This window comes from Vigna angularis, chromosome 11 (genome assembly GCF_016808095.1).
Source record: "Vigna angularis cultivar LongXiaoDou No.4 chromosome 11, ASM1680809v1, whole genome shotgun sequence".
NCBI classification, from domain to species: Eukaryota; Viridiplantae; Streptophyta; class Magnoliopsida; order Fabales; family Fabaceae; genus Vigna; species Vigna angularis.
Genome location: NC_068980.1, coordinates 24,743,674 through 24,759,944, shown reverse-complemented (window position 1 = coordinate 24,759,944; position 16,271 = coordinate 24,743,674). Strand labels below are relative to the sequence as shown.

At 35.5% G+C, this 16,271-nt stretch overlaps 1 protein-coding gene across 1 annotated transcript; it reads left to right on the top strand.

Moving 5' to 3' along the window:
- The first annotated feature begins 617 nt into the window (after positions 1-617).
- Positions 618-15,155, top strand: LOC108333887 (translation initiation factor IF-2, chloroplastic). The gene is made up of 12 exons (XM_017569375.2): positions 618-2,512; positions 2,606-2,638; positions 3,202-3,315; positions 3,557-3,706; positions 3,810-3,908; positions 4,006-4,068; positions 4,532-4,687; positions 4,807-4,872; positions 6,232-6,468; positions 7,383-7,658; positions 7,893-8,081; positions 14,569-15,155. The coding sequence occupies exons 1-12, from the start codon at positions 992-994 to the stop codon at positions 14,728-14,730; spliced, it is 3,066 nt and encodes a 1,021-aa protein (XP_017424864.2). The 5' UTR covers positions 618-991; the 3' UTR covers positions 14,731-15,155.
- The last annotated feature ends 1,116 nt before the right edge of the window (positions 15,156-16,271 follow it).

Sequence of the window (16,271 nt, the reverse complement as noted above, 5' to 3'; positions counted from 1 at the left end):
ATATAACCTAATAATATATATATATATATAACCTAATAATATATATATATATATATATATATATATATATATATATATATATATATATATATATATATATATATATATATATATATATATATATATATATATATATATATGATCAATCTACGTGTAAGTCACTGTACCAAAAACAATATAAGCGACGTGTAAGTTATCGTGCTTGAAAAAAAATAATCAATTAATATATCCAACTCTGTCAAAGAAATCCACGCTATATTTTGTACTTTCCTGAGGTTGCATTAACAAAAATAAGTTATTTGAGTATTGAAAGTTCACAACTCCAACCAATAATAATAATAATAATAATAATAATAATAATAATAATCATAATAATAATAATAATAGTAATTTCAAAATAATAATAATAATTATATTTATAATCACGACGTGTTCCACCCTACCACCTTTCATAAACTCGACGAAATTTCATTCCACCTTTTAATTTTTTTTGTTTCAAAAAAGATTTTAACCTATTTTTTAAATTTTCCTCGTACGAGAGAAGTACATGAAAAACCACACAAAAGAAAAAGAGAAAGAAAAATAAGAAAAAGCCTTATCACATACATAATTCCGCAGGCACAAAACCATCCACACATCCCTTAGAAAAATGCCATAAACCTATCACTCACCACTCTCTATAGCCACAGAATCACCTCACACTTAATTCTTTTCATCATCGTCGTCATCTTCTTCTTCTTACCAGAACCTGTTTGCATGTTCCACCTTAATTTGGCACCTAAAGTTTCTTCTCTCTTTGAACGGAGGTACCGTACCTTTTTTGCTCCATTTGGCCAGAAGTGTTGGTATTGCCCTTGATTGGAATTTGGGCTCTGGGTAGGTTGAGTAGTTGATAGGGGTGCGTGATATGATGGGGTATTGATGAGGTTTTAGAAGGTGCTTTAGTTTTGAAACATTTTTGTGTTTTGGTGTTGTGGGGGTGGGTCTCATTATGTTAATTTTAGTGGGGAACAAACAGGGAACAATGAGTTCCCTCGCTTCTCCAGTGAGTTTGGGGAGCCTCATGAGTGTGAGTTCCTCTAGAAGGTCTCACTCTGTGGTGAAGAGGGTCTCTTTTTCCAGAGGAAATTGTAAGGGGAGAAAGAGATGGCATTGTTTATCATTGTCTGTGTGTAGATATTCAGTGACCACAACTGATTTTATTGCTGATCAAGGGAATTCAGTGTCCCTTGATTCTAACAGTAGTAGTAGTAGTAAGGGTGGAGATGATGGTGCTGGTTTTGTGCTTAAGCCTCCTCCAAGGCCTGTTTTAAAGTCACCAGAGAATAAGGGTGACCCCATTTTGGGGCCCTCAAGGACTGCTGGGAATCCTGGGGATGTGGAAGAGAGGAATAAGGTGATTGAATCACTTGGGGAGGTGTTAGAGAAGGCGGAAAAGCTGGGGAATTCCAAGGTGAATGGTGATAAGAATAATGGTTCAGTGAACAAACCAATAAGGAATAATGCTGGTGCTAGTCCTAAGGCTGAGAAACCGGTGAATTCAGCAGCATCTCAGAAGTCTAAAACCTTGAAGAGTGTATGGCGTAAAGGGGATAGTGTTGCATCGGTGCAGAAGGTTGTGAAGGAAGTGCCAAAGCCTAATTATAACAAGATTGAAGAGGAGAAGTCTCAAACTAGAGGAGGGGAGAAGGTGGTTTCTCAAACTCGTGCTCCTCAGCCACCTTTGAAACCCCAATTGCCTTCAAAACCTCAACCACCTTCCAAACCTCAACCTGCGTTATTATCTAAACCTTCTATAGCTCCCCCACCTGTCAAAAAACCTGTTGTCTTGAGGGACAAAGGAGCAGCTGAAACATCAGTTAAACCCAAAGAAAAGAAGTCACCTATCTTGATTGACAAGTTTGCTTCCAAGAAACCAGTAGTTGATCCTCTAATTGCGCAAGCAGTTCTAGCACCTCCAAAACCAGGGAAGGCACCTTCCCCGGGAAAGTTTAAAGATGATTTCCGGAAGAAAGGTGCTCTGGCTGGGGGAGGACGTAGAAGACGAATTTTGGATGATGATGATGCTGATGTGATTCATGAGGCATCAGAGCTTGATGTCTCTATTCCTGGTGCCGCAACAGCAAGAAAAGGAAGGAAATGGAGTAAAGCAAGTCGAAAGGCAGCACGACTCCAGGCTGCTAGGGATGCAGCTCCTGTCAAAGTAGAAATTCTGGAGGTTGGTGACAGTGGTATGCTGGTGGAGGAGTTGGCCTATTGTTTGGCAACCAGTGAAGGTGAAATCCTTGGTTATCTATACTCCAAGGGGATTAAACCAGATGGGGTACAAACACTTGACAACGATATGGTAAAGATGGTTTGTAAAGAGTATGATGTTGAAGTCATAGATGCAGACCCGGTCAAAGTTGAAGGCTTAGTGAAGAAAAGAGAAATTCTTGATGAAGATGACCTCGATAAACTCAAAGATAGGCCTCCTGTAATCACTATTATGGGCCATGTAGATCATGGCAAGGTTAGTGATACACTCTTTATTTTTCATTTTTCTGTTTTATTATTACCCTGAATTCCAACATTTGCTGACATTTTTTATGTTCTCAATTGGCAGACAACTCTTTTGGATTATATACGGAAGAGCAAGGTATAGTGAAAATTTAATCAAATCATTATGATTCTTTCAGTTTCTTTAAGGAATCATGAGCATATAAAGGTTATGTTATGTCAATGTTTACGACCATGTCTTACACAAATTTTATGAATTATGATTAGGTACAGTAGTTTACACATGCATAAAATGTTCCCAATGCTGGTTGGACTATGGTTTCCAGGAAGGATATGGTCCTAAATGTGCAATCCATGGATTTTAATGTAAAGGATTAGGGATTAATATATCTTTCAAAACACAAGCATTTCAATGGCCCTTATGGAAAGAGATACTAACCTGAGAAAATTAAAATTATTGCTAGATTGTGAGTTGTAATATACAATAAGAGATAGTTGCTTAATAATTAGTAATAATTGTTGTTTGTGTTAGTGAAATCTTTGTCGTAGTCTGCCCCCTTTTCTGGATGCTTCTTTGCTGGCTGCATCTTGTTCTTTTCAAAGCATGAGAATTTGTCAGAATTATGCTATTTCTGGAGCTTCTCCTGTCGAATCTCATATTAAACTCATTCAATTTTAGCCTGATGCACAAATTGTTAACAGGTAGCCGCTTCTGAAGCTGGTGGGATCACACAAGGAATTGGGGCCTATAAAGTGGAAGTACCTGTTGATGGCAAAAAGTTACCCTGTGTTTTCCTTGACACTCCTGGACACGAGGTATGCACAGTTTTAATAAAATTTTCCACTTCCATGTTTTCCTTTATAGGTAATGCAATTCTTTCTGCTGGATCATCGTAAAGTATTTTAGTCCTTATCAGGACATAATGACTTGTGCTAGCATGTTGTTTTTAGCTGAGTTATTAGCTATAACTCATCTTTTCAATTTTCTTTCCCTTCAATTATATATATATATATATACACACACACAAAAATATATATCTCATATGTGCTCCTGTAGGCATTTGGAGCTATGAGAGCTCGTGGAGCAAGTGTAACAGACATTGCTATTATTGTTGTGGCTGCTGATGATGGGATTCGTCCTCAAACAAATGAAGCTATTGCTCATGCCAAAGCAGCAGGAGTACCCATAATCATTGCAATAAACAAGGCATGTCAACATGATGGGTGCAATCTTATTTATAATTCTTATGCTTTACGTGACGATGGCTTATGAGATTGTTGTCAAATTATTATTTATTTCTCTTAAACAGATAGATAAAGATGGAGCAAATCCAGAACGAGTGATGCAGGAGCTTTCTTCAATTGGTTTAATGCCAGAAGACTGGGGTGGTAGTACCCCGATGGTTCCGGTTTGTATTTCTTATTTGTTGTTATCATTTCGTACCCTGTATATGATTCTTTGACTTCAAAGAAGTTATATTTTCTCTTGTTCTTTTATGTCAACAGATAAGTGCTCTTAAAGGGCAGAATCTAGACGATCTCCTGGAAACTGTTATGCTTGTTGCTGAGGTATATTTACTGTCGGTGTCATGACTAACTTAGGCCACTTTATAACTATTCTATCTCTTTACCTAATTAATTTATAAATTTTAATGTTATATTATTGCGTATTGATTGAAAATCTTGTTTATGGCATATACTTGTGAGTTGTGATCAATATATGGTAATAAATCCACTACGAGAGTAAGTTTACACATTCAGCACATCTTTAATTTTTCTCCAATATATGGAGTTTAACATTATTTTATTTAATAATATGCATGTGGTTTGAAAAAAAATACTATTATGTTGTGTCCTAGCATTCTAAAGTCTCCTCTATGTTGGAGATGCCTTGATTAATTTTTTATGCTTTTGTGGGACTGAAGAATATTGACTAATTGACTGTGCATCATTGTTCGTTTAAAATTTACACTTGTTTGGGCTTTCTTTTATCTTTCTGGCATTCATTCTGATCTAAGCATTAATGGTTTAGTTGCAAGAGCTGAAAGCTAATCCGGATAGAAGTGCAAAGGGAACAGTCATCGAAGCAGGACTAGATAAATCAAAGGGACCATTTGCTACATTTATTGTGCAGAATGGCTCTCTTAGACGGGGTGATATAGTAGTTTGCGGAGAAGCTTTTGGAAAGGTTGGTAGATGGCTAAACTTAAAAATTCAATGCTAGATGACCTTAACACCTGGTTAGGGAATTCTGCCGTTCTACTTTGCTTCCCTCTGTATTTAATATCTTTTATTTCTTTCTTTCAGGTGCGGGCTTTATTTGATGATGGTGGAAAGCGTGTTGATGAAGCTACACCTTCTGTACCTGTACAGGTTTGATTGCATTTCTCACTAAGCTAAATTGGACAACTAGTGTTCTATATATCAGTGTTATGGCTCATTTGATTGCATGATTCACATTAATAATGTGGTTTCCCTTGACACGGACTGGATCACTTTATCTGCATGTATCAAATATGAGTTTCCTAGTAAGTTCACTCATCTTCTGTTAGGTACCCACTAGATGGTTAGTGAGTTAGATAGCTAGGTTAGTGGACTGAAATAGTTGGAATGAGGCATGTTGTCTATAAATAAACAAATAAGAGGAGAGATTAGAGGAGCTACTCTATCATTTAATAAAAGAATTTTACTCCAAGAGAGGAGAGAGAACATGATCTCTCAAACACCCCGAATATTTTATAAAATTAATTTTATTTCTAGCTTCTAATCCAGATTCTATTATCTTTTATTCATTGGTGAGAGTTCATTGTTGACATGAAATTTCTGCAATTGCAATTTAAATTACATAATTAATGTCTGTTATATTTGTTGTATCTGCATTTACATCCGTGTATGATTGCTGAACAATGCAAAAATTTCTACAACCAAGAACAAACCAAATACTATGGAGAACACAAATTTGAGGTTCTTTGTACTCAATAATGGTTTTGTCTCTTCAATGTGAATGGATGAGCTGCTTTTGTGTCTGGTTAAGGTATGGGGTGAAGCAATCCTATAAAAGATTGTAATTAGAAGATTTTGCAATGTGTTTTTGTACAACAGATGCTTCTATCATCTGTCATTTTCTAGATTTGCCTGGGAAGAATAAGTAGAGTTGCACAGCTGTTGCATTAGTAATTACTACAAAAAGTGATTGATCTCATTCTATCTCTGTAGATTTCATTTCTCCAACTATTGATGTTTCATATTACAAGCATACTGATTAAAGAAAATTTTTCCAGTCGAATTCAGTGGGAGGGGTAGAATTAAGAGAGAGCTTAGAGAATGAAGCAGTTTCATACTGTTGTAGTCCATAATTTCTGCTCCATTTATAGACTCTGATAGACTTTGTGGAGATTATTCCTCTGGATTATAATAACTGGTTCAATTTCCTACAAATTAATATCCATCAGCACTAAATGCATAAAAATTGAGATACATGAAAATAATTTTTCCTAACTTCTTTGTGTCACTATTTGTGACACTTTCCTCATAAAGAATCATAAAGACGAAAATATTTTGTTGGCATCAATTTTGCCCTAAGTAGCATAAGGTGGAGAATAAAGAGTATAGCACCTTTAGATTTTGAATTTTGTGGTTACCTCCTTCAGGTTTTTCTAGAGCCACAAGAATTGTGAGGCTCTTTGTAGATGCCAAAATTTTACCTAATTCAAAATTTTCTGATTTATACAGGTTATTGGATTGAATAATGTTCCTATTGCTGGTGATGAATTCGAGGTTGTTGAATCCCTTGATGCTGCACGTGAAAGGGCTGAGGCTCGTGCGGAGTCATTGCGAAACGAGCGCATTTCAGCAAAGGCAGGAGATGGCAAAGTCACCCTTTCTTCCTTAGCTTCAGCAGTTTCCTCAGGAAAGCTGTCTGGACTTGACTTGCATCAATTAAATATTATTTTGAAGGTTGATCTTCAGGTATGATCACTTCTTTTTTCTATTGTTGCTTGAATTTGTACACTTTCTGGTTGATTTTTAATTTGAAACTGCTTGCCTAATTGAACCTATTAATGACTTTATCAGTGATATCATTTATCATGCAGTGATTATATATTGTATTGAATCATTGAAATTGATATGACCATGAGGGTCTACGTTAGGAGAAAATGGGAATAAAAACAAAACATAGTCTGTTTGAAGGTGTTGGGGTTGTTAGGTTGTGTAGTGTCTCTTAGGAGGCTTAGCTATATAAGGGGGGAAGGTGTCTTGAGACAGACACGTTGTTTTTGGTCTTTGATAGAGGACATGATTTGTTTCTTCCTGTGTGAAGGGAGGTTGGTCCCTTGGATGTTTTCAAACATATTCACTGTTTCCAGAATAGTAATACAGTTTTTCCCCATTGTGAGTTTGTGTGAGTGTGTCCTGTATCCTAAACCAGAGAATTCTGGGTTTCTTGTCACCAAAAAACCTAACAGAAATAAAAGCATAACTTACGCAGCATGTATCTTACAGATTTTCCTTTAACTATCCAAAGAGGGCTTTGATTTTTCTTGCAGGAAAACGTGTGTATGCTAATAGAAATTACCCAGACATGCTTATTATCTATCAAGAAACAACATTGCCTGTTTGAGTGTTAAACATGAGTGTATTATGTAAATTTTAGTGTAGCCTGTATGGAAGTGTGAATAACCTATCCTGTTTACTATCAATAACCTAGCCTGTGCAAATCTGTTGTATGCCTAGTCAAATGTCCACAATAGGTAAACATGCAATGATGGTGGCATCTTCTGTATTGTATCAAATTGCTAAAACTGCAATATGTTTTGTGTGTCATCATTACTGTGGTTATTGCTTCACATGCAATTAATGTAATTGTTCTTGGTCATGGCTAGGGATCTATTGAAGCTGTAAGAAAAGCTCTGCAGGTGCTGCCACAAGACAATGTTACATTGAAGTTTTTGTTGGAAGCAACAGGTGATGTAAGCACTAGTGATGTGGACCTTGCAGTTGCAAGCAAGGCCATCATTGTGGGATTTAATGTGAAAGCATCAGGCTCTGTGAAAAGCTATGCAGATAACAAAGCAGTTGAGATTAGATTATACAGAGTTATTTATGAATTAATTGATGACGTACGAAATGCAATGGAAGGGCTTCTAGAACCAGTTGAGGTAAACCAACATATCTTGAAATTTATAATGTTAGTGTAGATTATGTAGTTTATACATATGCACACTTATGTTTGAGTGCACAGGAAATTGATTATTACATGGCATTTAAACACAATCAAACTTGTAAAAATATCTTACCGACATATAAATTTGATTTATACTGTTTCTAAAGGGTACTTAGAGATTTATATTATAGTGCCTATTATGCTGAGACTTATTGCTATCTTTTGATAGGAACAAGTAACAATTGGTTCAGCAGTAGTACGAGCTGTATTCAGCAGTGGTAGTGGTCGTGTTGCTGGATGCATGGTTACAGAGGGAAAGGTGCTAAAAGATTGTGGTATTCGAGTCAAGCGGAAGGGAAAAATAGTTCATGTTGGTATTATTGATTCTTTGAGACGAGTGAAGGAAATTGTTAAGGAGGTATGGCTCTGCTTCCAGTATTAATTCCCAGTTTTAGAATTCCCACACAAGAATAACACTGCAACAAATGCATAATATAAGTATGAAAACGGTTGGACAAATGTTTCTTAATTTATATAAACTTATCAATTGTAAACCCAAGAATTGGCAGTCCATTTTTGTTGCATTTGGCTATGACAAATGGGCATTAGCTATGTTAGTTTTATGAAAAGTAAATGTTGTTAGTTGGATATTAAATGCAATCTAAAAGTTGTTGGTAGGATATCAAATGTATTACTAGAAGTTGTTAGAGGTTGTTAGAAGATTCTAGAGATCTCTTATAATTATTACTTTAGGGTTTGAGTTCCTTTTATATAGGAGTTGATGTACTGTTTGAAATCAATTAACAAAAATAAGAATCTTCTGTCTTTCAAATTAATCCTTTCAAGTTGGTATCAGATCTAGGGAGCCCTGCTTTTGCATTTCTTCTTTCCTGTCTTAGTTACAGTTTTCGCTAGCATTGCCTGAAGTGCAGCCATTTCTTTTAATTATTGGGTGGCCTGAAGTGCCCCCAAGTTGGGGTTTTTTCACTGCTGCTGCCCCCATCTGCTGCCACCCATTGGAGTTGTTGTCAAAGCCATTGTTGGAGCTTTCGCCGGAGCTATAGCTGCTGTATCACTGCTGCTGCATCACTGCTACCGTTGCTGCTACTGCATCACAGTTGCTGTCACTGCTGCACCACTGCTACTGTTGCGCTTCTGCCATCACAACTGCTGTCGTGCTGCCCATTACAGCTGTTGTCACCGGTGCCATTTCTGTTGCCAGCATTGGAGTTTCTGTCTTACCTTTCATTTTCATTTAGGAGAGGGCTAAGGAATTCCAATTATTTTTTTTGGGCATGGCAACTCCACTTTCCGCACTTGCCTGATGACAATTGCCTTAATGATCGGAATTATCTCCGATGGGCTCAATTTATGAGACATACGTTAAAGGGTATTGGTAGACTCAATCATATTGAAGTGAAAGGCCATTTCCCCATATGACCCTAATTTTCAGATTTGGGATAATGATGACTCACAAATCATTACATGGTTAATAGGATCCATGACTACAAAAATAAGTAGAAAGTATATATTCTACTCTAGTGCCAGTGAAATTTGGGAGGACATTGCAACTACTTATTTTATGCGACAGGACATCCTAAATGTTATGAATTAGAAAGCAAGATCTTTGCTGCCAGACAGGGAACTCTCTCTGTTTTAGAATATTATGGAATGCTGTAGGGTCTTTGGATTAGCTGGACCAATATCAAAATTTGAAGCTTCATAATAGCATAGATGTTTGCTCAGTTTGTTGAAAAATCTAGGATATTTGTTCTTATCAAGATTGAGTTGGACTAGTATCAAAATTTGAAGCTTGAGAATAGTAGAGATGCTATCACACTTGCTTAGTTTGTTGAACGGTTTCGAATATTTAAGTTCTTATTAGGATTGAATCTTGAATATGAACCTATTAGGGCTCAAATTCTTGGGAAGGAAAGACTTCCTTCTCTTTCTGAAGTCTTCTTTATTGCCCGAGGTGAGGAGGCTTGTCAAATGGTCATCATGAATAAGCCATACACTGAAGAAGCTGCCATGTTCTCCGGAAAGACTTCCAAACCTGGGACTTCAAATCTTGCAAATATGAAACTTGGCTTAGAAGGTAGGAAGAGCGTTGGTGCTCTCATTGTAAGAAATCTGGCCACACCAAGGACACTTGCTTCAAGCTACATGGAAAGGAGAAAGTTCTCAATCATCTAACAAAATTAAAAGGACAACCCTCAAGGAAAGCTTATTAGGCATCTTCAAATTCTCAAAATCTTGGCAAAACACCTTCTTCCTCTTCACCTGAGGAAGGAATGCCTGCACTACATGCTGATATTGAACGTCTAAAATCTCTTATGGAGTCTATAAGTAAGCCACCTTCTAGTACTTGCTCTCTAACCATGACTGCACTAGAGTTTTTTCTCTGCCATTGATGCAATTAAAGTCCCTACATAAGTTCAAGAAGCATTGAAGGATGAAAATTAGATTCAAGCCATGAATGAAAATTAGTGCCTTAGAAAAGAACCAGACATGGGAAATTGTTGACAAGCCACTAGATAAAAAGCCAGTAGGTTGCAAATGGGTTTATAGTCTAAAGTATAAATCTGATGGCACATTAGACTGTTACAAAGCAAGGTTAGTTGCCAAAGAATATACTCAGACTTATGGTGTTGATTATGAGGAAACATTTGCTCTAGTGGCAAAGATGAATATGGTTAGAATAATTCTTTCATTGACAACTTATTTTGGTTGGAAATTTCAACAATTTGATGTGAAAAATGTTATCATGCATGGACATTTAGAGGAAGAAGTATACATGGAAATTCCTCCAGGTTTTGGGTCTATTGAAGGAGGGAATAAAGTGTGCAGGTTGAAAAAAGCTTTGTATGGACTCAAGCAGTCACCTCGTGCTTGGTTTGGTAAACTCACTTAGGCTATGATCTCCATGGGGTATTGACAGAGTCAAGGTGACCATACCTTGTTCATCAAGCATCCCCCGGAAGGTAAACTTACACTACTCTTTGCTATGTTAATGATATGATTGTTGTAAGGTGAGGTTTGCACCTACTTATATATATATATTCTAAATTGACTTTATCTCTAGTCGATGTGGGACTTCAAATACCCCCTCACGCCGAGGTATATACATTTCGAGCGTGAGAATATATATTAATGGGTGGTCCGATAGCGACTCGATAATGAGTGGAACAATATGCCCAACAAACAACAAATATCGTTAGGATAGACTCTATCCATGACTCTGATACCATGTTAAGAAGTGGACTTTAAGCCTAACTCAACCCCACAAAACCAGCTTCTAAGGTGAGGTTTGCACCCACTTATATATTCTAAATTGACCTTATCTCTAGTCGATGTGAGACTTCCAACAATGCATCATCCAAGGGAGTGACATTTACAAGCCGTAATCAAGATCCTTCAATATTTGAAGACAAGTCCAGAAAGGGGATTACAGTTTAAGGGGGATGAAAAATTAAAGATGGAAGTGTATACTGATGCAGATTATTGGGGCTCTAACATAGATAGGAAATCCACTTCAAGATATTGCATGTTCTTGGGTGGAAATTTGGTGACTTGGAGAAGTATGAAACAAAATGTTGTTGCAAGGTCTAGTGCAGAAGCTGAATTCTGAGCTCTGACACAAGGGGTGTGTGAAATTTTATGGATGAGAATTATCCTAATTGATCTTAAAGTCATGTGAAGAACTGATGATCCTTTATGGTGATAATAAGTCAGCTATTGGCATTGCTCACAATCCAGTTTAGCATGATAGGACCAAACACAGAGATAGATAGACACTTTATTAAAGAGAAACTAGATAGTGGCCTTATCACTACTTCCTACATCCCATCTGGACTTCAATTAGCAAACCTGTTCATGAAAGGTCTTCCCACTTAGCGGTTTCATGATCTCACATGTAGCTGGGAATGATAGATATCCATTCACCTCTTTGAGGGGGAGTGTTATTAGTTGGATATTAAATGCAATACTAAAAGTTGTTGGTAGGATATTAAATGTATTACTTGAAGTTGTTAGAAGTTGTTAGAGGTTGTTAGAAGATTCTAGAGATCTCTTGTAATTATTACTTTAGGATTTGAGTTCTCTATATATAGGAGTTGATGTACTGTTTCAAATCAATTAACAAAAATAAGAATCTTCTTTCTTTCAAATTAATCCTTTCAAGTGTAAACATTTGTTAGTATATTGACTCTAGACCTTTACCTATCAAATATGCATATCCGGGAGATAATGCTAGTGTAATGGAGTGTTTGGAATGAGTTGGTTTCAAAAGAATGCTATATTTGCTACTTCTTTGTCAACATCTGCACTATTTTAAATTTACCTGGTTGATTGTAAATCCAACAAAATTGAGCAACTTATATAATTATTTTTGTTATGAAAATATATTTTAATCATTAATTCCCGCCTGTCACGCGGGTGACCTGGGTTTGATCCCCGGCAACGGCGCCAAAAACTTGTTAACTTTTTGGCAAGTATACCAAATCCTTCCAAGTAATACAGTGAATAAGTAAAAGTATCGTCTCCCAAGGGACTTGTGCAACACATGACAATTCTTCCTTTTATAACTCAATTAGACATCAAAATGTACGAAACAACACAAGAAACTCTTTTTGGTATTTTATCAAACAATTGGTGTGCAAGAAATTTATATTTAAAAGAAACTTCATTTGAATTGAGTTTCATGAATTATATGAAGATAAAACTCTATACAATATATCTTTATTTCATTCAAACATTCACATCAAGATATACCAGTCCTAATCCCTTAGCAACTAGTTCTAAATTTATATATCAAAATGCTAATCCCTTAGTCAATTTAACATACAATTTGCATTAAGTCTGATGCTAAGAATGACCAAGTTATTGAGTCTATCCCTAGATCTCAAATCACTTAGGTGCTCTATCTATGTCCATGTTCAAAGTTACTTTCCAGTAATCGGAAACATTCAAATAATATTATATTTCCATACAATGATAGTAAATTGAAGAAAGAGCATATGAACGAACAACGATATATTGAACAGGAAAATTACATCAAAGTGAGTTCATTACATCTAATTCCAACAAAAGAAAAATTTAACTACTCCTAGTCATCTTGAACGTACACATTTGAAGCAATCCCTTGCAACAATGGTGTCTTGATGCCTTGAAGTAGTCTCCGAAAGTTCTGTTTCTGTTTCTTTCCTTTGTCTGGAACTTCTGTCAACCGTTCTTTCTGTTTATTTTCCACTTTAAAAGCCAATTGAAAAAATAACTAATTCGCTAAGCACACAACTCTTTATGCGCTAAGCGAATATTCAACTCCAGCATATCTTTAATTGTCCTTTATTCGCTCAGCGAGTCGTGTTGGTGCGCTGAGCGAATAAAACTCTATTTAGCTGAGCGATTTAATGCTGGCTTAGCGAGAAACATCTGATAGCACTCCACTTTGATGTATAAATTCCTGTACAATTTACTACACACTATCCTACTTCTAATTACAACTTTTCAATGTGAAAAACACATTATTTCATGAATAAATACAAATTTTGAGTTAATTAATAAGTCTGAAAACATGTATTTTTCATACTTATCAATTGTTGGATTTGCAATCATGATGCTGAGTAAAAATAATCTTATTTAAGGGAATCTTGTACTTCACATGCATTAAATGAATTCCCATCATGCAACTTTTGAGACTTTATCATTAACCTGAGTATGTTACCTTGAATGAGAAATTTGTAATTTATCCAATTTTCCTGTCTGATGCTTTGATGATGATTATTATTGAGTCTCTCATGTACAGTACTTTGTTTTATGGTATGAATGTCAATTCATTGCTCTTTAGATATGAAAAATACTAGGATATGTTGGAAATTTCACATTAACTAAATATATAACTAGACATTACCTTCTCAAGCTAGTTTTGTAAGATTGAGATAAGTTTAATGTTCACATTCTAAGATGATACTAACTATTCTAGTTAGGTTTATTGGGTTTATGTTGTTATCTGCTATTGGACCACCCACAAAATATTTCGTCTTATGGTCGACATATCTAGTTCTCTGCAAGAGAGGTTGTGTTGGAAATTGACAAAAGATATAGTCAACTTATAATATATAAGGAAGTACTTTCCAACCTTAACGTTTACTTTCTAAGAAGATATGATACAACTAAGTTTGAATATCTTCGTTTGATTACGTGGTATGACTCCACGGGATTCCAAATCCAAAACTAAAATTGTATTGCAATCTTTGGATCGTAGAATTTTAATTATGTTTTACATGTGAAGGGCTATGAAATTTTTTTATTGCAAGTGAAATTGCCTTCATTAGGCAAGTAAGGTGGAACTTTCTTATACATAGATGATATTGTATTCTGTTTTACCTGGATAGTGAATCAGGTATAAATTTTATGTTTTTCTAGTACTTGATCCGGGACTGCATGAATCTACCCAATAAAATGTAGGGTGGGCTTTAAATTTTAAATTCAAATTAAACGCAAACTTTTTATAGCCTGGACAGATCATGACTTTATCCGGGCTTAGTTTTCAGAAAAGCTCAGGAAAATCAGGCTTTCAGAAGGCTTGGAGTTCATTTCTGTGGCACAAATGAATTAGGATAATTTTTGTCTGATTCGCTATAGCCTACAACCTGCATTGGGTTGGGTAACCTCTTTTGTTGCCGCTATTTTTACATGTTCCGACTGAAGCTTATTCAGATGCTGCCCCTTTTTTACTGTGTAATAGCTTTTTCATGCTTTCTTTTTAGGATGATTGAACAACATTTTGCCAGTGTATTGTATAATTCAGCTGTGGTTTCTTTGTGTTGAATATCTATGTTGTCTCCTTGCTACTGTAGCTACTTCCTGAATACAGAATCTCTATCTCTCCCTTGTGTGAACAGGTAAATGCTGGTCTTGAGTGTGGACTTGGGTTGGAAGACTTTGATGACTGGGAAGACGGTGACATTCTTGAAGCCTTCAACACAGTTGAGAAGAAGAGGACCCTTGAAGAGGCCTCAGCATCAATGGCAGCTGCTGTGGAGGGAGTAGGAGTTGCACGGTAGAATGATGACTGATGTATGCCACTATCAGATTGGTTTCCTATCCTGTGTTTGACACAGCCCAAATGCATTCCAGGTTCAAATACGTTGTATTTCTCTCCAATTGATGTTGTGACATTGGAGAGAGGTAACAATTCCCTCCTCATTCATTATATTGATATTGAGGTTGCCACTGCTGAAGGTCTGAGTTCAAAATGATTTGTTGCATTGTTGGATGTAAAATTGTATATAAGAAAGTATATCAGTTTCAGCTCCTTGTAAAGGGAAAAAGTTTGAACGCCTTGACCCAAAAATACTTGTAACAACCACATAAGACAAGGGAAGAATTGCAGTTTTTTTCTTCATTTTTTGTATGATGCTATATAATGGACGCATCATCATATTTTTTATAAAAGGAGAAAAAAAATAGATGCATCATGTGACACTGATCTGAAAATTTGTATTTCTACTGTGTTTTGCTCCTAGATGGAATATATTTAGATGATCCAACGTTGTGCAACAATGTAAATACTTTGGTTAATTTTTTTGTCTGCATTTTTGTTTTATTCCCTAATGACTGGATTAGATAAAATTACGAAAGAAACCAAAAAGAGAATAACTTTTATTATTTTCATTCATATCTATTATATTATCCTTACCTCTATTTGTAACAATTTAATCTTTAAAAAAAATAAGGAAACAATATATTAAAAAATAATCTAGAAGATTTTACAAATATTTTCTTTAAAGATTTACTCTAAAACACTGTACATTAATTAATTAGAAAGAAGATGTGAAATAGAAAGACATTCGTGGAATGTTTTCCTAAAGTTTTATATCTTATCACAATCATATATGTTCTCACTACCAAAGCAACGCTACTCTTCTTAAGATGCAGAAAAGTATAAATCTTCGTACAAGAAGTCACTTATTTTCAAGAAAGTTAACTCTTTCTAAATAACCGTCATCTTTCGAAAAAAAACTATATAAGGAAGACTCACTGAAGAGAAAAGAAGTTTTGCTATCATTGAATTTTTAAGTTATTATTCTCTCTAAAAGCATACATCGTCTGAGTATGTTCTTAGAACAAGAAAGAACTTTTCAAGTTATTAGATTTCGTTGTATTGTATTTATCCTCTCTTTGAAAGTTATTATAATATGTATTTGTGATCAAACACTGATTGTGTTTGTAGAATCAGAAGTGAATTAAAATACTTGTATTATTTAACTTAGTTGAGTTAAATGTTCTAGACAGTTGTCTAGGATCGATACCATAAGTGGTTAGACTCGGACTAGTTAGGTTGACTAAAGTGGTTGATAATACTTGTATACCAAGAGTGGTTTATACTCGTTTCTAATCTTGTATAAGATTAATGTAACCCCTTAAGAGGTTTTAAGAGAGAACTAGACGTAGCTCAGATTGAAAACATTTTCCTAAATGCTTACTTAAAAACACAACTGCCTAACAACTACTTTTGTAGTTTATCTAACACTCACAATAGTTGTTAAACGTTGTTTTTACCAAAAGTATTTGAAACACTATTCAAATAACCCTTTCCCCTTTC

Excerpts from the sequence above, each read along its gene's own strand:
- LOC108333887 (XM_017569375.2), top strand. The coding sequence starts at position 992 with ATGTTAATTTTAGTGGGGAACAAACAGGGAACAATGAGTTCCCTCGCT. Across the intron at positions 2,513-2,605 it reads GCCATGTAGATCATGGCAAG|ACAACTCTTTTGGATTATAT; the intron begins GTTAGTGATACA and ends CTCAATTGGCAG. Across the intron at positions 3,316-3,556 it reads TTGACACTCCTGGACACGAG|GCATTTGGAGCTATGAGAGC; the intron begins GTATGCACAGTT and ends GTGCTCCTGTAG.